This window comes from Sturnus vulgaris, chromosome Z (genome assembly GCF_052056855.1).
Source record: "Sturnus vulgaris isolate bStuVul1 chromosome Z, bStuVul1.hap1, whole genome shotgun sequence".
Classification (NCBI taxonomy): Eukaryota; Metazoa; Chordata; class Aves; order Passeriformes; family Sturnidae; genus Sturnus; species Sturnus vulgaris.
In genome coordinates, this window is record NC_142283.1 from 26,988,702 (window position 1) to 27,008,609 (window position 19,908).

Genomic DNA, 19,908 nt, shown 5'->3' on the forward strand with positions numbered 1-19,908 from the left:
TGGAGCCAGACACGCCAGACGTCGAGCCTTACACCAAGCTTTAATATCCAAAAAACCCAGCCCATTACACACACTGAAAACTGTGGGAAGTGCACACAGAGACATGAAACTTCCCATTCTTACCATCTTTGCAACCAATTTCAGAATATAACGCGTTAAAAAAAATACAGGACGTTTTACATTTATCAAACTCCACATAAAGAAGTTCTACGCTGAAGATAATGCAGCGTTTTATTTTACACCTGTTACCATGTATAGTTTAATAGTGACCTAAAAGAAACAGTCTCAGCTGACAGACACCTTGAGCATTGCCCCCTGCATATAAAGCTAAATAAAACAAAGATCAAATTCTATAATACACAATTATCCCTGTGCATTACAGTACAACTGGCAAATTCTAAGAACTCTTAAATGGGACTGCAGACAAAACTCTACTAACAGCTCATTCACAAGACTATTTTGCTTCCAACTCTTAATGTGACTGTTGCAATTTAAAAGTAGAATGCTCCGGGAAATAAAACCAGAATTTCCTAGATTAGAAATAAACGCATGTCACTGTATTACATTATATGTAAAAATATTTTCAGAGAACATACAAAAATGGCACCTGGAGTGGCAAGGAAAAAAAACCACCAGAACACAGGATATTGACACTCAACCATAAATAAAGAGTTCCATTGCTTATATTTGAAAAACAGAACACCACATTTCAAGTTACAGACTGTATAAGGGGCAGTAGCTGGGTAGTATTACATACAGATATGCTACTCGGCATCAACTTGACATTCACCTAACCTCTGCCTAATTTCAAGAAGCCTGAAAGTCAAGTAAATTACTAATCATATTCTACCTAAAAGAAGAGAAGCAGATTGAAAGCAAAGAATCACAAATTTCCTCAAAAATTAAATGCTACAATATGGAAATTAAAGCATGTGGTTTTTTACTTTTAGCCATATGAGGACTTTTAAATTATTTGTTGAATAGCAGTGTTTAATCTTTAAACAGATCTCCCTTGGAACAGGGTAGAACTTTGACAGTTTGTGCACTTTTGAAGTGAGAGAATTCAAAGAAGAGTAGTTTTAAGCCAAACTTCAAAACTTCTGTAGACCAGAAGCCTCTGGATCGGGATTCTGAGCAGAAAGGGGCACAATACTGAAATATATACAAGCATATGCTCCTACGCAGTGTCAAAAGTATTTTTTTAAGCTTGTTTTCCCTCCTTGCAGATTTTCAATTTAAGAATAAAGGCACAAATTTCTGCCCTTGATTAGAAACATCGAAAAGCAAGTATTCTATCTATTAAATATATATCTATTATATCTATTAAAGAGATGTGATTATGACACTACCATGAAAGACAGGACAAAAAATAACCAGAAACAAACTACTGACCAGTGTCCTTATAGCTAAATATGATTTAAAAAATCAGCCCTCATCATAATGGTTTTATATTTTAAACATTTTTGAAAATGCATCCAAATGGCACTTAAGGTAATCAATGTATCACAAAAACAAAATACCTAAGATGACACCTCATCTGAGACTAGTGACTGTTAATGTTTTTAATGTACATAACTTCAAAGTGACATGAGATTGTATGTGGCGTGACAGCCTCCTGTAGATTAAATAACGACTTCTAGATTAAATATTCACCTAAGACACATATGTTAGAAAAAAACCAACACATTAGCAGGAGGAACCAAAAAGTCACAAGGGTGAAGTAAAGTGTTTGAAGGTACAAGGAAATTGTCTATCATCTGGCCTGCGTATCCTGGCTCACGGGGAAGTAATTAGGTTATAGCACATATTTACATTTAACTTCACTGCTCCAACAGGTACTTTGACATCATACTACCTACACATGGCATGGATAACTCAGCTACGTTTATCAACTTTAAAACTTCTGGCTTAAACAGTAAGAAGATAACTCAAAATCAGTGTTATTTCAAGAAGGCAATGCATCTAACACATTTCAGTTCCAACACTAAGATCAATCAAGACCCACGTTTTCCTAAACTGAGGTTAACATACTGCTTCTCTGTGATACTCTGCTTTTTCTTCACTCCGTATTCAGCTTTCACATAGTACTTCAAATTTCCTTTAGGCTCTGGTTTTTGATTAAATTTTTAACAGTGGTACAGCCAAAGATCAGAATTTGTGTAATATCATATTATACTTCAGTTCCACAGAAAATGCTCTAACAGTTCTGATGACTATTTTCTGTCAAAAATAATTTTATCACTTCCCAACCATTTCAGACTTCATAATTTAAGTATACATTTACAAATACTTCTCTAAAAGTGATATAACTAGTACAGTAAGCACCTCCATGCATTCCTAATATCATCAAGTAGAAAAAAAACAGCACTATAAATCTATGAGAAATGAGGCAGCATTAGCAGAGAATTAGTCTAGTTATGGCAAACATTACATTTTGTTCTCAAGAAAACACTTTTGCTTTTTTATTTAATGCATTCCAAAGCACAAAAGATAGTGCCTGTGAACATGTAATCTTTTACAAGTGTATTATGAATATGCATGGCATAGTATATGTCTGAATAGCAATAGAGAGATTAAGAAAATAGACACTATCTATATCCTCTTAGGAACAAGAAGGCACCACTGATTTGAGGTTGTGTCCGTACATCACCAGATGATTTTATTCTCATTTCTAGCTTTCAAACCAATATTATTTTCTCATTAACCTCTTCAGACTACTACTATTCTGGTTTTCTCACCACAAACAACACGCATTCATAGTAGTATTTCATCATGGAGAGTTCATTCACAGTGTAAGTTGACAGTACAGATTCTTTCTCCACCTGAAAACAAAGCAGCAGTTTTAAAGATAGCTTCTGTACAGGAACTACACAGGAAAATGCTATATGGTTATCAGATTATGAGGCTCATCTATACACTTGAGAAAAGCAGGTAATTTGTAAGATACGTAATACTCTGCAAAGTCATTAATATATGTCATTATATTGAATGAAATTTATGGTGGTTTATTCAAAGCAGTTTGTCCAATTCATAAAAATACTGCTTACTGCAAACTACAGCATTTTCTTACCTCTATATGGAATCCATACTGCAGGATAACATTTTTTATATCCTCATAGCTTAATTCTATGGAAAGTTCATTTCCCAAGTTTTCAAAATGGTAAAGGAGAGGACCTGAAGTTCAAAGATACAACAGAAATCGCTATCAAAAAGACAAAATATATGTTAAAAATCAAAAATATATACTGATAGTGCAACAAACACTTACATTCAGATTCACATACTCAAATATATGGAAGGTTCCCTGCCCAGGGTAGGAGGGCTGGAACTAGATCATATTTATGATCCCTTCCAAGCCAAACCATTCTATGATTCTGTAAATTCTGACAAAAGAACATATTGCTGTAACTTGAATATGATTCTTATAATGAACTTCAGAGTCAATGCAAAATGAAAACTAATTACTTCAGCTCTTATTTAACTATTTGCAACATTTCCTACCAGATTGTTTTCTGTATCTTAAAATTTCTTCAGGTAAGCATCATTGCTGTCTCTATAGCTCAGAATATAAAAGTCTGTCTAGGAGCTCTGCTAGCACTCCTGACTGAGTGGGACTGGGAGTGTGACTGATTTACCAGTGAGTCACCAGTTTTTATTATGCATAACATTTAATGCCTGGCCTTGTTAACATTCCTTTACCATGCAATACTCCAATCAAACCTCATTCCCAAAACTTCTGCTTTGAAGTGGCATACCAATCAGACATGGGAAACAAAACTAAAAAAGGAAGGATGTATTTTAAGGTTCTGAAAAATACCAAAAGTTCTGAAAAAATAGTAAAAAAACCAACAAAGAATACTACATTTGTCAAAAACTAAACGTTTGATGCATGAATGCAAAACCTGCCACTAGCAAGATCTAGTTGCCTATTTAAAAATCACAGCGTATTGACTTGATTGTAACTAGAAAACATGTGAACATATTTTGAGCACCTCTGAGGTAATTTCCAAGCCCTGTATTTTTCTAGCTGTACAGTTTGCTGCACAGATAATTATTCACACACTTTTCAAGTATACTATCAAAAGTAAATAAAAAAGAGTGGCTGGTCACACTTGCCTACATTTATCCATATTCCTCCAGGCTTTAGTATTTTCCATATAGTATCAATGTAATCAATAACATTATGTGCTGTATCTATGAAAAAGCAAGTTGCTACGCAGTCCCATGTATCTGCACAAAAAGAGCAAAGTATACAGAGATTAGTTTCAGTGTTTTTAATCTTGTAAAAGTTCATCATTTAACCCTGGTATTTGCTGATACTCTCAGAATCACCTTCAACTAAGAGCACTGAAGGCTCATAATTTTGTTTGCAACTAAATAAAGTATTTTGGTTTACATTAAAAACTGTTAACTTTCAGCTCATTTGACCTGTATTCATATGTGCATATGTATACATACACACACTACAATATTGCATACACTTACTACTTATTCACTTAACAAAACTGTTCATACATTATATAAAATTATATCTATTATATACTGTAAAATGTAAATGCTGTAACACATTTGATATAAATGAAGGCCCTAGTATGCTATCACTCACCTGTCCTATGAATTTCACTATGAAAACTGTTAAAAAAACAACTAAAAAAATCTCCAGTCATATTAGGCCTCCCTAGTTAGTATCTAGAAAAATAAAAGTCTACACACTAAAGTGTACTTTTACAAGTCACTTAGCTTTAAAACATTTTACTCAGCATTTGAGTATCTCCCCAGCTGTTTTTAACCAGTCAATTCAACAATGGAACTTTTGAAGTCTACCTTTTAAACCACGAATCTCCCTATTTTTTTCTAAACAGGTATTCTTGAAATTGCAAAAGTTTTAAGTTCTGTACATTAAAAACATTACAAGTCTTAATTTATGCTAGTCTTGGACGTTCCACTGTTAAAGATAGAATCTTCAAAAATTAAGCAGCTGTGGGGAAGGCTCCTGGAAGCAAGGAGGTGTCCACATTTTCGATAACTAGGAAAAGAAAAGCTTATTTGGAGTAAGAAATAGACTTATTGATACAGCTGGAGAAAGAGTCTGAGTAAGAGAATCTTGCTATAGCTAGTTCTTACTACTAGTAGATGCACTTCCGTTCTCTTTATAATCTGTCCCAAATACTCTGAAAGTATGTTAAATTACATAAAGCCTAGAGCTTTGCATTTACTCACTGCATTCAGAATAAATTTCCTGAAAATCCCCTGCTGTCATAGAGAAGTTTGAACCAGAAGGAAGACTATGAGGATCAACATCTGGGAAATAAATTGGTCGTATCTGATCAGCAGATCTTCTGTTATTGCTAAATTGATGGATCCAGGGATAAAGCTTACATGAATTAATTTGAGAGCATCTGAAAAATATGAAAACCACCAAAATTTGTTTCAACTAATTGCTTATCTATAATCTAGAAATGAGTCAAAGTTCTTGTAACAGCTCAACATTTGCCAGAAGACTTAATCTAGTTCACAACACTTTAGACTGCCCATAATAATGAAGTGATCAAAAACCAAATTTTAATCTGGAACACAATCGCTACCACAAAGTAATTGCCTTTTTTAGCTTTAGAATTTTCTGACTTCTTATAATTTTCTCCAACTTATTTCTCTGCTGAGAAGAAAACACGTTTATTTTGTAAGATTAATAAAATTTTAGATTTGCTATATTCCATAACGCTGAGATTTGCTGGATCATCTCTCTTCCTATAAAAAAAAACAAAAATCAAAACCCAACCAACCAACAAAAAAAAAAACCTAGTAACATTAGTACCATGATTTTTTTTTAAACTTTTGTTACCATTCTAGACTTTCCTGAACCATAATCATAGGAAAGAAAAGCATTTTTTAGAGGCTAACTGAAAAGATGTTTTAAAAATTAAAAATACAATTAAGTGCCATTTTGCAAAGCACAGTAGTAATTTTAAGTTTAAGTCATTTTAAGTTTGTAACACCTGAATCTTTGCAATCATGTTAAGCAAAGATATTTTGTAAAACAGAGCTTCTGGACTGACATGACTAATGAAATCAACTCGTATTTTTAAAAGTGATTAAACATAGCATTTAAGTATAACAGGAAGCTTTTCCCACCTTCCTGTAAAATTAGTTTGTAACAAATAAATGAAAAAACATTTTCTTTCAAAGACAACAGAGGACACATCTGTCCCACATAATAAATACCATCAAGCATTTCATAAACTGCAAGCAATATATTGGGTTATAGAAAGTGCATTCTTCTGGCTGGTGATTAGAATATATTTGTGATAAAGTGTTGGAAATAATACTTTTTACCTTCTCCATGTCATATCTCTATTTCATTTTATCAGTTAAAAACTAAAACTGGAACAGCAGTAAAACAGTGCCCAATTACTTTCTTCATATATAAATATCAGACATATGCAGTTGGTTTAAAAAAAGCAAACCCAAAACCAAACAACAAAAAAGCCCCCTAGTTACAGCAACAGCAATTAAAAAAAATATTAGAAAGGAGTTCATGTTCACACAGACTTTGAAACAGTTCCAATTTAATAGAAAATAGCAATCTGTTTTCATATACAAGCTTGACAACCTCCATTTCCAGTTTCAACAATTTTTACTTCAAAACCAAGTACTCCAGTCCTTGGCAATTCCATTCTTACAACAAAAGATGTGTAATACACATTCTAATAATAAAAATCTAACATATTTAAGTGCGACACACTTGACTATTTTCCATAGGAGTGGGGTATTCACTGTTCAACATTCAGCTGAAAAGACAGTTTTGAAAAAAATGGGTAGGTCAAATCTCACTTCTCACCACTGGTATACAGAGAAAAATATAACTTAACTGTTTTCATCCTAAGGCATTCATGGACATGCAACAAACACAACTAGTAGTCTCCTCCAAGTGTTAAGATTTATCTATAATTATATTATTTCCAGAAAGTAAAGAAGAAACACATACCATGCAAGAACCTTATGCATATAAGGGAAAGCAGGATGTCCCATACAAGGACTGAAGTGGCCTTGGAGACACTAGCTTAATTAGTCTAGGGTCACTTTATTCTCAAATTAGTTTCCTCAACAGAATAACAAACTCTAAATAATTTCAGATATTTACAGTGACCACAGTTACACTGTGACACACATACAACTTTATCCACCGTAACAAAAGTTCCCAATTTCAGAGATATGGAAGGTTTTTTTAAAATGTGTGAAAATCAGCAAATACCACTTTGTGCACAGAAACATTAAGCCAGTATACCACATCTACTGTAGCAATGCTTGACATTCAAAACAGTACTTTGTCTTCCTAAATATAAACCACCATTAGAGAAAGGTAAAGCTGTAAAATGTAAAACTGTAAGCATATATAAGCAAAATCCTCATGCGTTTATCAACTAAAAACAAGTATAAATTAAACTGAGACTACAGTTGAAAACTAATTGCCAAATTCTTTTTTCTGACCACTCTTCTTTAGGGATTTTCTTCAGCTTATATTGATCATTGCTGTTTCTTCCAGTTTCAGAAAAGCAAATATGCATTTCAGAAGGCTAACCATTAAGAGCCACTTCAGACTAAACTGAATCTTCAAGTCCCTAAAACCTTCATAACAGACACATCAAATCCACAATTACATCTGGCAGAAAGGAATGCTTGAATTTGAACTAAATTCACTGCTGCTCAGTCATGCTAGCAGTATTCTCTTCCATGCTAACAAGGTAACTGATAACTTGTCCAGCAAAGATGATTACAGTGGTTGCACCAAACACTCAATTTTGCTGTCCAGAATCTGTTAGGAGATTTAATGTATGTACACCTCTTTGCTAAATATTCGACATAAACAGGAAACACTACATGAGCATTAGATGCTAAAATTACTACCACTAGTAAAGTATGACTCTTTAGGAAAATTTCACATGTAGTCGAAGACTCTTTATTTAAGGAAGCATGTCATCAGAGGGTAGAGGTGAAGCTAACTAACCTCTGTGACAGCTGACCAGTGCTCCAAAAGATGGGAAATGCATGTTTTTATGCTGCTTTGAAGTCCTAAAGCATGAGAGGAATATGGCTTCTCTTTAGTAGCTAAAAGGCATGCTAGATCAATTGTAATAAACAATTTTGAAGAGTACTAGCTGTATGAGATGCAAGAGCACCAAGATGCAAGTGCGCTGTGAACAATCTATAGTCTATAAAAGTCTCCAAAACATGATAATACAGAAAGAAAAGCCAATATTTAGGTATTTTCAGCAAAGGTGTATCATTTCAGACTGATGAATGACCTGTCAAATTCTGCCTCTGTGAACCTGGCACTAACACCCCCCAAAAAAACACCCTCCAAACCTCTTGCAATACTTGCCCAACTGTAGCCTTCCCACTCTCTTTCTTAAAAGAACAGTTGCACATGCTGCCTGGTCATTTTGAAAACAGTAATTCCGATGCAAATGGCAGAATACCAAATACAGAAATGTCATTTTAAGTAAAACCTGTAACATGAAATTTACTACATTTAAATTTATTATCTGAGCATAATCGTTGAACTATTAACTCTTAGCCTCTTGCTCAGCACGCTTCAATGATTCTTTTTCTTGTCAAAACATTGCCTAAAACTTTATTATGGAATGTGATAGTTCTTTTTAAACAGGTATCCTCTTAATAATCACCACTACTAAATACCATGGACATAATTTACTATCCTATATTTAGTAAGACAGGTGTCTATTTTACAGAAACAAATGTGAAATAAATTGTAAAACCTAATCAAAATTTTGCAGAAAAACTGTTGTACAATGTAGAGATTTTAAGTCTCACAACTTGAAAGTCATGCTTTCTGTAATTTTAATGAGTCAGATACAATTCTTCCTTCCTCATTTATTCCTACAACTTTTTTCCTTAAAGAATTCTAAAGAGTATGTGTGCCTTGTAGTGAGACTTATAAATCTATTATTGTGAGATGTATATATTCAGACTTCTCTCATTTATAATTTTGCCTCTCTAGGTTTTATTCAGCAAGTAAAACATAAGCTATATACCTGTTGAGTACAAAGTTAGAAGAAAAGAGCATAAAGAGGCTCCATTCATTTCCTTGGCAAGCATAACCGAGCATAGCTATTTCCCACGCCAATCTACCTAGCCCAGCACCAGGTACCAGGATATTAACTTTGGAGAAATCCCTGCAACAGAACAAAAATAATAGTTAAATCTTTATCTGATATCCCTTAACACAACTTAAGAGGTCCAGCCAAACATTTTCCCACCATATACGCAGATACTGTATTATGTTTCCTGTATGACTTCACTTTTAAATGGAAACTGAGCCTGTTCTTATCAGATTGGTTAACTGTACAGTCAAAATAATTCACAGAAATTATTCAAAAGAACATATACAACTCTTATTCAGAATACAGAGCATAACTGCTATACATAATTTGTTTTCCTTACAAGTTCTACAGTTATCCAGCCAAAAATTTGTCATGTGAATTGAAGAATATTATCATCCAGCACAATTAACTTTTATTTAAGCCCCACTGATAACCAGAAAGCATTCTAGACATTTTTGTTACCTTACAAGAAGAAAAAACAAACAAACAAACAAACAAAGTGTTTTGACATGAGAAGTGAAAATATAAAATCTCCACAATCTGATGAACAATTCAGAAAGTAAAAACCTTAAAGCAGAGACTGTTTCAGCAATGGTGGGTTCTTCATATGCCGCTCGCTGGTTTCCCTGAAGTACTTTAAGTGGTGTTATTTCCTAAATCAAAGTACATTGCAGCTCTCTAATCATTTACCCATAACTAGGCATCAAGTTGAAGACAACCAGGAAACATCCAGTAGTGTGTTCATTGAAATACTTAGAAAAATCTCTCCCAAGTGCAGCAACTAACAAATAGAACTAAAAATCTCAAAATTCGCTCCTCTTTGAGGCAATACATACGTATTCTAACCATCCCACTTCCACAATGCAATCAAACCTTCACTCATAAAACAGAAACCACTCCCATGCCAAACTGAAGATACTTATCTAAAAAGAAATAGTTTATCAGTTTCCAGTCATAAACAAGACTTCAAGAGTTCATGATTTCAAACACCAAAGTACGGATATTCATACACCTCCCCACATTGTTTTGCATATCACCTTCAAAGTACATCTACCAATTTATATGCAAGTACACGAACGAGGCCACAATCAGCAGTTTCAAAGGATAAAAGGCATCAAAACACAAATTCAGAATGCCAAAAAGGGTTCAAAAGAGTAAGTATGCTGCACAAGCACAAGCATGAAGATGAATAAAGGAGTTGCATAAATCCTAAGAGCTACAAATTTCTGAACACTATTACCCAAAACCAAACGGAAGTATTACTCTTTCCTAAAGGCCACACAATCTAACAAAGTAGTTTTAGCAGTGCCGTTTGAGTTTTGATTTGATCGTCTAGTTCGTTAAGTCTCCAAAATGGAAAATAATTCCATTTATTTCCATTCCATTATATGTCCAGTCCAGGCTCTTTTTCTGACTTAACAAGAAGCTGGAAATCAAGACTTTGTTATTACTTAAGAGCACTCCTGTGAAGCAACGGTCTTCATTACCTCTCTTCTACAAGAGAAACCAGAAGAAAGCTACCACTGGAAAGCTACCAGTCCTACTGGAAAAAAAAAATACCTCAGGAGAACACTACATGCTCAATATGTAAGTTTTAAAAATAGGGAATCAGGAGAAGAAGAAAATGTGCTTTCTGGTAGAAGCTAGAAAAGCTTCTGTCTTACAGCTTTTCCTGCTCATAACGGTACACTGATATTCCAAACGGATTTTCTAACCTAATCTATTTCTCCATTTCCTTACAATTTCATTTTATTTATGAAATATTTAGACTAGCTCTACAAGATTTTAGCGCCCCCAGGTGGACACTACTATAATAAATGGGTGATAAGCCATAAGCCACTTTCAAGAGTACAACACATTGATTAAAAGAAAAGTATTTTTCTTAAAGCAACCTGGTAGCTAACAGATATGTATATTCACATTTTGAAATTTGTACCTTTATGCACCTTAAAACAAGATAAAACCTCTAAAAATCAAGTGAGTTGATTTTAAATTGCCTGTGGTTGTCTTGTATCTTTTCATTCACAGCATTAAGATTTTGTACTTCTAAACTAATTTTCCTAATTCTCTCTTAGAAAATAGTTTTCTATTCTCTTTTTCTAGTGCAGACTTAACTATACTTTCGTTTGCACCTTTATTAAGGGATAAAAGTCTGGAAATTTGTTAGCAATTTCTACCACTATTCTTTGTATCAGTTGCCAGAGAATGCTCCTGGCCACCAACTTCATTTCAGCAACAAAGCACAGATAATAAAATACAATGTAATCAAATCTCAGTCCACTAACATCGACACTAACCTTCCAAGAACATGTTTTTGAATTTATAGTCTGAGAAATTATGTATGTGGCAAACTCACTGCATTAACAAGTACCAACTGTTGATAGTGTCCCCTTATTAGAAAAAAAACACCTTTTTCAAGACTTAAAAAGGAACTGTTTGTGACAAACTATTAAAGAATTACATTGAATTTTGAAACCTTATAATAGCTAAAAATCTTTAATTGCACAGACACTGCTTTTTTAATGACTATAGTCCTTTAAGGATAGAAAAACCAGCTTTTGTCTGGTGGTTATGTGATTACAGCAGTTACAAGGCTGACTAAAAAGAAAAAAAAAACTAAACCAAGTATGGTAACATCATAACCCAAAGTGATCCAGAAGGAAAACTAGCCTTGAACCAGCCAGCAAGGACAGGATTTCTATGACACATATCTAGCAGTGGTGAGGAACATAAATGAGTATCCAACAAGTATCCACTGAATACCTGTGGGCCAAGAGGGAAGGAGCATCAGCCTGTTAATCTGACAGGTGTGGGGAAAAGTGCTGGCCAAGCAGCAAAGAGGGCTGCACGGTACTCTTCAGCTCAACTACTGTGCAGAAGCCTCTTAAAAAAGACAGTGGAGAAATATCAGAAACAAATCTGTCATCCCCTTTTCACACTGCATGTTTCAGTGTGATATATTTTCAGCTTTTAGAAGACTATTGATATTAATGAAGACTTTAACTTTTTCTAAAGGTATCTTTTTTAAAAGGGGGAAATTAAACATGATAAAAATGGAGGCTTATTTCATGTCTGTTGTGTTGTAATAAAAAGTAATGCTGAAGGGGTAAACATGCTCAACGAAATAAAAATGAGTGTCTGATCAAACACAACCCTGATTTGCATAAACTAAATGCTGCAGTTCAATTTATCAAATGAAGTAATAAATACATCTTTCACACTGAGATGGGCTTCTGATCAGTGGAAATATCAGCATAGGAACACACTGGGGGACTCCAAGTGTTTACAAGGTCTGTAAATTTAGATCGTAAACAAATCCAATTCTTAGTATCCCATATTTTGTTATTTTACTTCAATCATATTGTCAGTGACTTTTTTTAAAGACAAATGCTAAACAGCATTTGAAGAGTAATTCTTCTCTGAACTTGGCAGCTGAGTTTTATTATTACTTTCATTTAAAGACCTGCAAAACACTCAGTGATGCAGTAACACCGCACTGCATCTTAAATCTAATGTTTAAAGCCAAGTTTAGGCTAAGTACAAAGACCTGCAAGGACAGAAGTATTTCATATAAAGTCAAATAAAATTCAAATAAAGCAGAAATTTCAAGTCCACTATAAATGTGACCAAGCACACTCAAGAAGTATAGTCAAACTCGGGCTCAGGACTAATAAGCTGTTTTTCATATTAAAAAGAAACTAAGCTCTGGTGATTTCTCTTGGGCTTTTCTGCCAGCATCTTGGAAAATACATTTGATTGTTGGACAGCATGATACAGATGAATTTCAAGTTATAGTTCATTCCAGAGGCCTAGTTTATGAGAAAACTGGAAAAAATATCTAAGTATATTGGTTTTGGCCATGGAATAGTAATTTTTTTTAAATTAATTATTTCATAGATTTCTTTTAGACAAGTTGATGTCTTTACATCATTTCATCTAAGCAGGAAGAACAACACTAAAAGTGAAAAGAAATCAAGATGACTGAAAAAGGGAATAAAAAAAAAAGTCCAAGTATGATTTAGATTTTCAACTTAATGCTTCCCTATAAAAATGCTTCAATGAATGATAAAGAAATAAAAATGTAACTAAGTTTTCCTATTTTCTCCTACAGCAAGTAGCTTCATTCTAAACCAAGAAATCCGAGACATTTAAATATTACAGAGCTCTTGTGAGCTGAAACACAAATTCCAACATGAATAATGCAAGAAATCTATCTTCTTCAGGAAGACCTGATCTCATGGGATTTACTTAACACTGCTTCGCTGACTCTGCTAACAGATATTGTGTTAAGGTGATAAGCAGAAAGAGGTAGGAACAGCTTTTGCCATTTATTTTTAGATGACAGCCTAAACAGAATACTAGACCAAAACACATGATAACATATGATAAGTAGCTGTGTTCTGATTTACAGCTGCTTTCAACCACTTCTTGTATTGCTTTTACTTCCCAAAGAGCAAGTATATACAACACTTCACTGCTTTTCCCACTGTTTACATACCAACTGAACCCAGATGTCAATCTTACAAACTGCAACGCTACAAGGTATGCATGCATGAAGTGAAATATACTTGAGTAGTTTCAAAAATTTAAACTCCATTTTCTCATTATTCCAATGTATGGAATTAGTAACACCAACAAATTATGTTAACCAGAAGCTGAATGTACTATTCCATTGAGTATTGCAAATTTGATGAGTACTGCAATTCCTTTTACCAAGTAAATAGTGACTGGCACTGACAGTTACAAATTTAAAATATTTATCGTTTTCAACACAAAATACATTTAGAAAAAGTAATTTTCATCACCCAGTGCACATTTTTTCTAGCGGTTTTACTTCATCCTTTTAGTGCTCTGTGCTACAGAAGGAAAGCAATGCAAAGCTGCATTCTGAGGTTCACCTACAGGCTGTTTTCTTTCACACAGAATCCATGTTCAGTCCTCCCCCACTGTAAACAACAGATAGAATAACTCACTGTGGTCAGTTCAGGCTCCGTCAATCCCTTCAAACTGAAACAACTTCTCCACTCCAAAATCACCGATTCAGAGAATATGCCGAGCTAGAACAGACCTGTCAGAGTAACACAGCCCAGCTCCCGGCCCTATGCAGAACACTCCAAGAGTCACACCACATGCGCAAGAGCATTGACCAAACACTTCTGGAACTCAGACAGGCTTGGTGCTGTGATTACCTCCCTGAAGCGCCTGTTCCAGTGCACAACCATCCTCCCGATGAAGATGTTTTCCTGACATCTAACATAAACCTCACTCCCTCAGGTCCTACCACTGGAGAGTGAAGAGTTTGTATAAACTTTGTATAAAAAATACAGACTGACCAGCTAGCAAACTCTGCCAGGGAAGTTACTTCTTGCACAAGGGTAAAGTGGCACTGCCAGTTAAGCTTGATAATACATGACTGTTTCTTACTCCCAAAGAATACATCTAACCAGGAGAGCCTTTGGTCACCAGGAAAAATGAGTGACCTGAACATAGCAGCTAACAAGACGTGAATAGAGAAAAGGTTTTACCTAAGCGCTACAACAGCTCCACAGTGATAATATAAATTCCTGCAGAACTAACCATAAGTTTTCCTACAGACGTATACATCAGAGGTATACCTGCAGTATTTAATTCATTTTTTATCTTATGTAGGGCACTATTAACACTAGAAAAATTGCAGAAGGCTCGCTTGCAGATAAAATATTTTTAAAGGTGTATGTATCTTTAGGTAAGTCAGTTCAAGGCAAAACAGAAACCATATACATTCCATGTTTTCCCACTACAAACGGTCTTTTACTAATGAAACTAAACAATGGCTAGTGGAAGAGACTTTTCAAATTTGCACAAGAGCATTATTAACAATTACTGAGAGAGAAAAAAACAACACAGTAATGCCCTGCTATATCCAACCTAAGTGGTGACCTGTTACCTTTATGAATAAAAATTCTTAAATATTCCTACTGTAAGACTGCAGAATCTGGTTTGATTAATTGACAGAACCAAATAAACATGGGATTCTTATAGCACTACAACCTTCTGAGACTTTACTGGTATGCTTCTTCCTAAATTACCCAAAACCCCTGCATCAATGGCTATTTTGGCACTGTTAACAAGCCAAAACTTACAAAATTACCCTCACATGTGCAACTAAGCTTTTTTAAGAATTGTCTTAGATCAGCTGTCTGAAACTATGGTTAGAATTGACTATTTTCAGAGTAAATTCTTAGAGCAATTAAGTGCAACTGCATTAGAGGTTAAGTCTTCCTCCTTGCTTCCATAACGAAAAGCCAAAGCCTTACCACCTGCTGTCATGGAATCCTTCCTTCCACCTGCAGCAGACACCCTCTGAGAATCTGCAAACGTTACCCCATTAAGCACAACTGAGTTAACTTTCTGATATCTCTTACTTAAAATGTTTACATATATTGTTACACCCAGCTGCAGAACAACAAAAAAAATATTACTGGTTTACCTGGTATTACTTTATGAGGCTTATGATTATACTCTTTTCCAACATCTTGTATTAGAAATGAAATCTTTCTTGATTGAAAAATAAATTCCACTGAGTACATAAAAAATTCTCTATTTTTGAAACAAGCTTTTCATTACTCCATAAACTGTTTAAGATTTGTGCAACAGTGTAAGTCCACATAAATGTAAGTTTTAAGACATTATTACCATCTTTCTTTTGGAAAGTTCTTTATAATTTCATTAATAATTGGCTGATAGCAGGAATCCCTCTCAGACTTTCCCTCTTCACTCCAGTCTCTCACAAATTGCTTCAACGTGGACTTTAATTTATCCATGTCAAATGTTGAAGCTGGTGTTATCTTCCCACCTCCCTAAATAAAGTGGAGAGAAAAAAAGAATTAGCAGAAAACATACCAAGTATCTGGAGTCTTGCGGGGGGGAAAGCAAATTATGAAGAGAAAAAAAGCCATGCTGCAAGAACTGCTGGGAGTATCAGGTGACAAAGCACTTCCCTTTCACTCCTGGGACCTGGACTTAAATCCACCTTAATGTCCTAAAGAAATTGAGTTTGCTGGCCTCGCTTTGGCATTCAAAAGTCCAGTTTCCACATGAAAAAGAACAATACATAGCATAGCACTACTGGCAGTCCTTATTCAGGAAAAGATCAGGGCTTAGCCAGCGCAGAGGCTGAACTGCTTACCCTGAAAAAAGGATCCCTTTAGATACTGATAAGGCAAAACTGAGAAGCTTACATTAGAGCATTACGGTATCTTGCCTGTATCCAAGGAGTTTCAGTTTCCATCTCTGTCAGTCCTTTAAGTCTTGATATCATTCTTTTTTATATAAAGTACATCGAGTAGTAAAAATGTGTTTACAAATAACAGTAAAAATACTTGCAATCTAGAATTGCAACCAATTTGCAAAGTTGTAACATATAAGAACATACAGCAAGACAGACAGTATCACTTATATTCTGTATAGTTAACAGAAAAAATAAAATGTAACCAGTTTAAAGCTAGAACTCTGGAGTGAAAACCATTAGTTGCCAGACTCACAGTTAGTTTTCGTAAGTGTAACTAAGAGAACTAACAATGAACAGCTTCATTAAGCATCAGCTCTGCAAATGTGAAAGACAAGAGTGAGAAAAGTGTGAGCAAACAGGAAACAATAAAACAAGGATGGCAAAAGAAAAGAAAGTTGGAGGTTTGAGGTATTAAAAACAAATGCAGAAAATCCCAAGCACACAGAATTTCATTTTGGAGCAAGAAAAAGTCCATTTTAACATACATCTTCTCCATATTCCTTATTTTCAAACATGTGAACACAGTCATTCACAATGGTTTGCAGTACTTCTTGATTATGATCAATGCACTTCCGAATCTTGTCAAGGTGAGGAAGAAATTGAGGAAGAAGATTCTGTTGGTTAGCTGGGAGAGACTTAAACTGCCTCTCTGTTCTGTTCACTCGTTCATGCATATTCGTTCTAAAAAGCAAAAGTTTTAAATATTTAGAAACAATATAGGCACATGAAAATAATTCACTATAAGTTGTTCCAATTACAGTAATTCATTTTTTAACACACAAAAAGTGACCAGACTTTGTAGTCCCTTACCAGACAACAAGTTTTCTATAATTTTTTAGGCAAACATTTTTTAAGCTCTAGTTCTACATTACCACTCTACTTAACACATTGCTGTTTAATACTAGATACCATACTAGAGCTCTAGCAGCCAAACTAAGATACTAAGCTACCTTCTTTTAACAGCATATTCCTCATAAGTACTGTGAACATGATCATGTGACTGATGCAAGCTAAAAATAATTTTCCACTTCCAAGATAAAAGATTCATAAAAATGGTGACTCTTTAGAGATTTTGCTATATCTGATTTCTGTCTAAACTGACAGATGTATAGTTACTAAGCACAGTCATGATGACTCACAACAGAGAATTCAATAAGAGATACTGACCCTTTTGACCATCAAATGATTTTAGCTGGTCAAGTCATACTGAAGCTTCCCAAGTCTTGTGTCAGCATACAGCAGCACAAAGCTGAAAAAACTAGCCATTATGAGAGACAGCTGCAATTGCTGACATTTTAGTTACAACCTCATTTTGGAAATCTGACCAGGTAATATCTCGTTCAAGTGTTACTGAGAAGGTCTTGTTCACTGCAATAGCTACACGGGTTTAAAATTACATTCAAGGACAAGAAACAGAAAAGAAACAAGAGAAAAAATAAACTGATGTTCTACATAAAGCACATCAGCTTAGCTCAACAACATTTTCCTGAAAGTTTAATCAGAAAAAAAAAAAAGCCTTTGAACTTAATTCTCCACCCTTTTATGCTAAATTACAACCATCTAGCAGAACGAATAATTCACTGAAATCAGAAAAACTACAAATAACAAAGTTATCTCTGTTTATGTCTGGAAGACAAGAACAAGATCTAGACTCATCTGAAAGTGTGTTACTGTCTTATTCATACACGTTACCAAGTTAACTAGAAATATCCATATGAGTAAACAAAAATTCTATTTATTAAGTACCAAGATATGTAATTTCACCTGAATTTCTAATTATTTCTTTGAGACAGAGGCAATTTTATTGGATTGGAAATCTGTACTGGAAATTTGAGTCACATCCTTTTCTTTTGTTTTCACCAAAACAAGCATTCAAAAGCAACCCAAAGCCACAGTTCAGCAGAAGGGTGAGAAAGATACTCCCACCTTCTGAGGCCGGAAGGTACAATTATACCACTAATACAAATAAATTACTGGCCAGAACTGCATTATATGTCCAAACTGAATGACTGGAAGCGACACTGAACAGTCATTCAGACCAACCTCCTGCTCAAACACTTGTCCTGATAGACAAACGAAACTTATGTGGGCTTCGTTAGCTAGAGTACAAACCTGCTTTCCAAACCTAGAAACAGGACACGGTTTACCAAAACACTGACGAGGACTGGATCTTTCCAGCCAGGCTTCACTATCTTGCAATGTGAGTCACTTGCTTCCTCGTCTTCTAAACGGATTCAGTCCTCAAACTAGGTGTCCCCAACACTGCTGGCTCATTCCTACGGAGCCAGCAAATCCTCCTCTGATCCAATGGACGCTATTAAAAACGGTATCCATTATCCCTAGCAATAGGTTTTATCTCCTCTGCAAAGTAAAATGTCTTTCAAGAACTCCCACCCATAATCGAAACAACATTTTGCGCTTCTTTGCCAGCAGGAAATACTATTGTATCGAAGGCTTTATTGTTTTCAGGGCGGAAGAATCTTAAGAGCATCCTACCTCCTCAGAGACCTCAAGACACCCTTTTCAGGTTTGACGCTTTCTTTTAGGCTTACGAATTGAATTAGCGGGTATCCCGAAAGGAAAGCGGTACAGAACCCCTCCACCGACTCGAGGCTCCGCAGCCCGCCACGAGCGCAGCGCCTGGAGCGCAGACCGGGGCCGGCCGCATGACGCGCAGGAAGCGCGCCCTGGCCCGGGGGCCGCGCGGCGCCGGCGAACGCTGCGGAGGCCGCTCGGCCAGCGGAGGGACCCCCGCAGGGCCCCAAGCCCAGGGGGCAGGCCTCAATTACCCGTAATATCGGAAAGCGTTGATGATCCGCCGAAAATGTTCCCGCTCCAGCCGCTCCTCCTCCTCCACCGCCCTGGCCGACGTCCTGCTCAGCGCCCTCGGCTCCAGAGGCTGCCGCCTCCGCCGCTCGTCGCTCAGCGGTGCCGCCCGCTCCGGCTCGGCCTCCGCGCCCATGCCGCTCGCGCTCTCTCCCGGACACGGCAGCTGCTCCCGCTCCTCCTCGCGGCCTCGCCGCAGCCCCCTGCGCATCACCTTGGCAGGCGGCTCCCTCTCCCCCTGGGGACGCGGCCTTGGCAGCGGCGCTTTCCGGGATACGGCGCACGTGGCCGACATCCCCCGCGCCCTCCTGCGCCCGCGGACACGGCCGGCGCGCACGCGCAACGCCGCCCTTCCGGCGCGCGCCGCCGGCCCTGCGCAAGAGCGTATCGTGAGACGGGAGAAGGGCCGCGGCTGGGCACGCGCACCCGGCAGACGGAGATCCGCGCTCCGGAACCGGAGTCACAGGGATTGGGAGCAGTGTCCTGTCCGCACCCCCGAGCTGGTGTCACAGGGATGGGGAGCAGAGCGCTGGCAGGGTGCTCCGCGCTTCCCAGCCGGTTGGTGTCACAGGAGACACTATCCGTGGCATGGTGCCTGTCCCCGCCGTGTGAAGCGGCACGGCGGGGCCACGCAACGGCGGCAGTGGCGCTGAAGCACCTCGGGAGTACCGGGGAAGGATGCCGGCCTCC

At 36.7% G+C, this 19,908-nt stretch overlaps 1 protein-coding gene across 3 annotated transcripts; it reads right to left on the reverse strand.

The window, feature by feature from the left end:
* Positions 1 to 21: 21 nt before the first annotated feature.
* CARNMT1 (carnosine N-methyltransferase 1) lies at positions 22 to 19,547 on the reverse strand. Of its 3 annotated transcripts, none has more exons than XR_015799190.1 (8): positions 19,182 to 19,547; positions 16,878 to 17,073; positions 15,798 to 15,961; positions 9,054 to 9,194; positions 5,221 to 5,399; positions 4,121 to 4,230; positions 3,071 to 3,174; positions 22 to 2,822 (listed from the first exon to the last, which is right to left on the reverse strand). XR_015799190.1 is itself a non-coding variant. In XM_014886302.2 (8 exons), the coding sequence occupies exons 1-8, from the start codon at positions 19,511 to 19,513 to the stop codon at positions 2,721 to 2,723; spliced, it is 1,332 nt and encodes a 443-aa protein (XP_014741788.1). In that variant the 5' UTR covers positions 19,514 to 19,547; the 3' UTR covers positions 22 to 2,720. The 3 variants fall into 3 exon arrangements, 2 of the variants coding, with proteins under 2 accessions (XP_014741788.1, XP_088011971.1); XM_014886302.2 differs by having other exon boundaries at positions 4,117 to 4,230; XM_088155845.1 differs by lacking the exon at positions 19,182 to 19,547 and adding an exon at positions 18,889 to 19,035 and having other exon boundaries at positions 4,117 to 4,230.
* Positions 19,548 to 19,908: the final 361 nt, after the last annotated feature.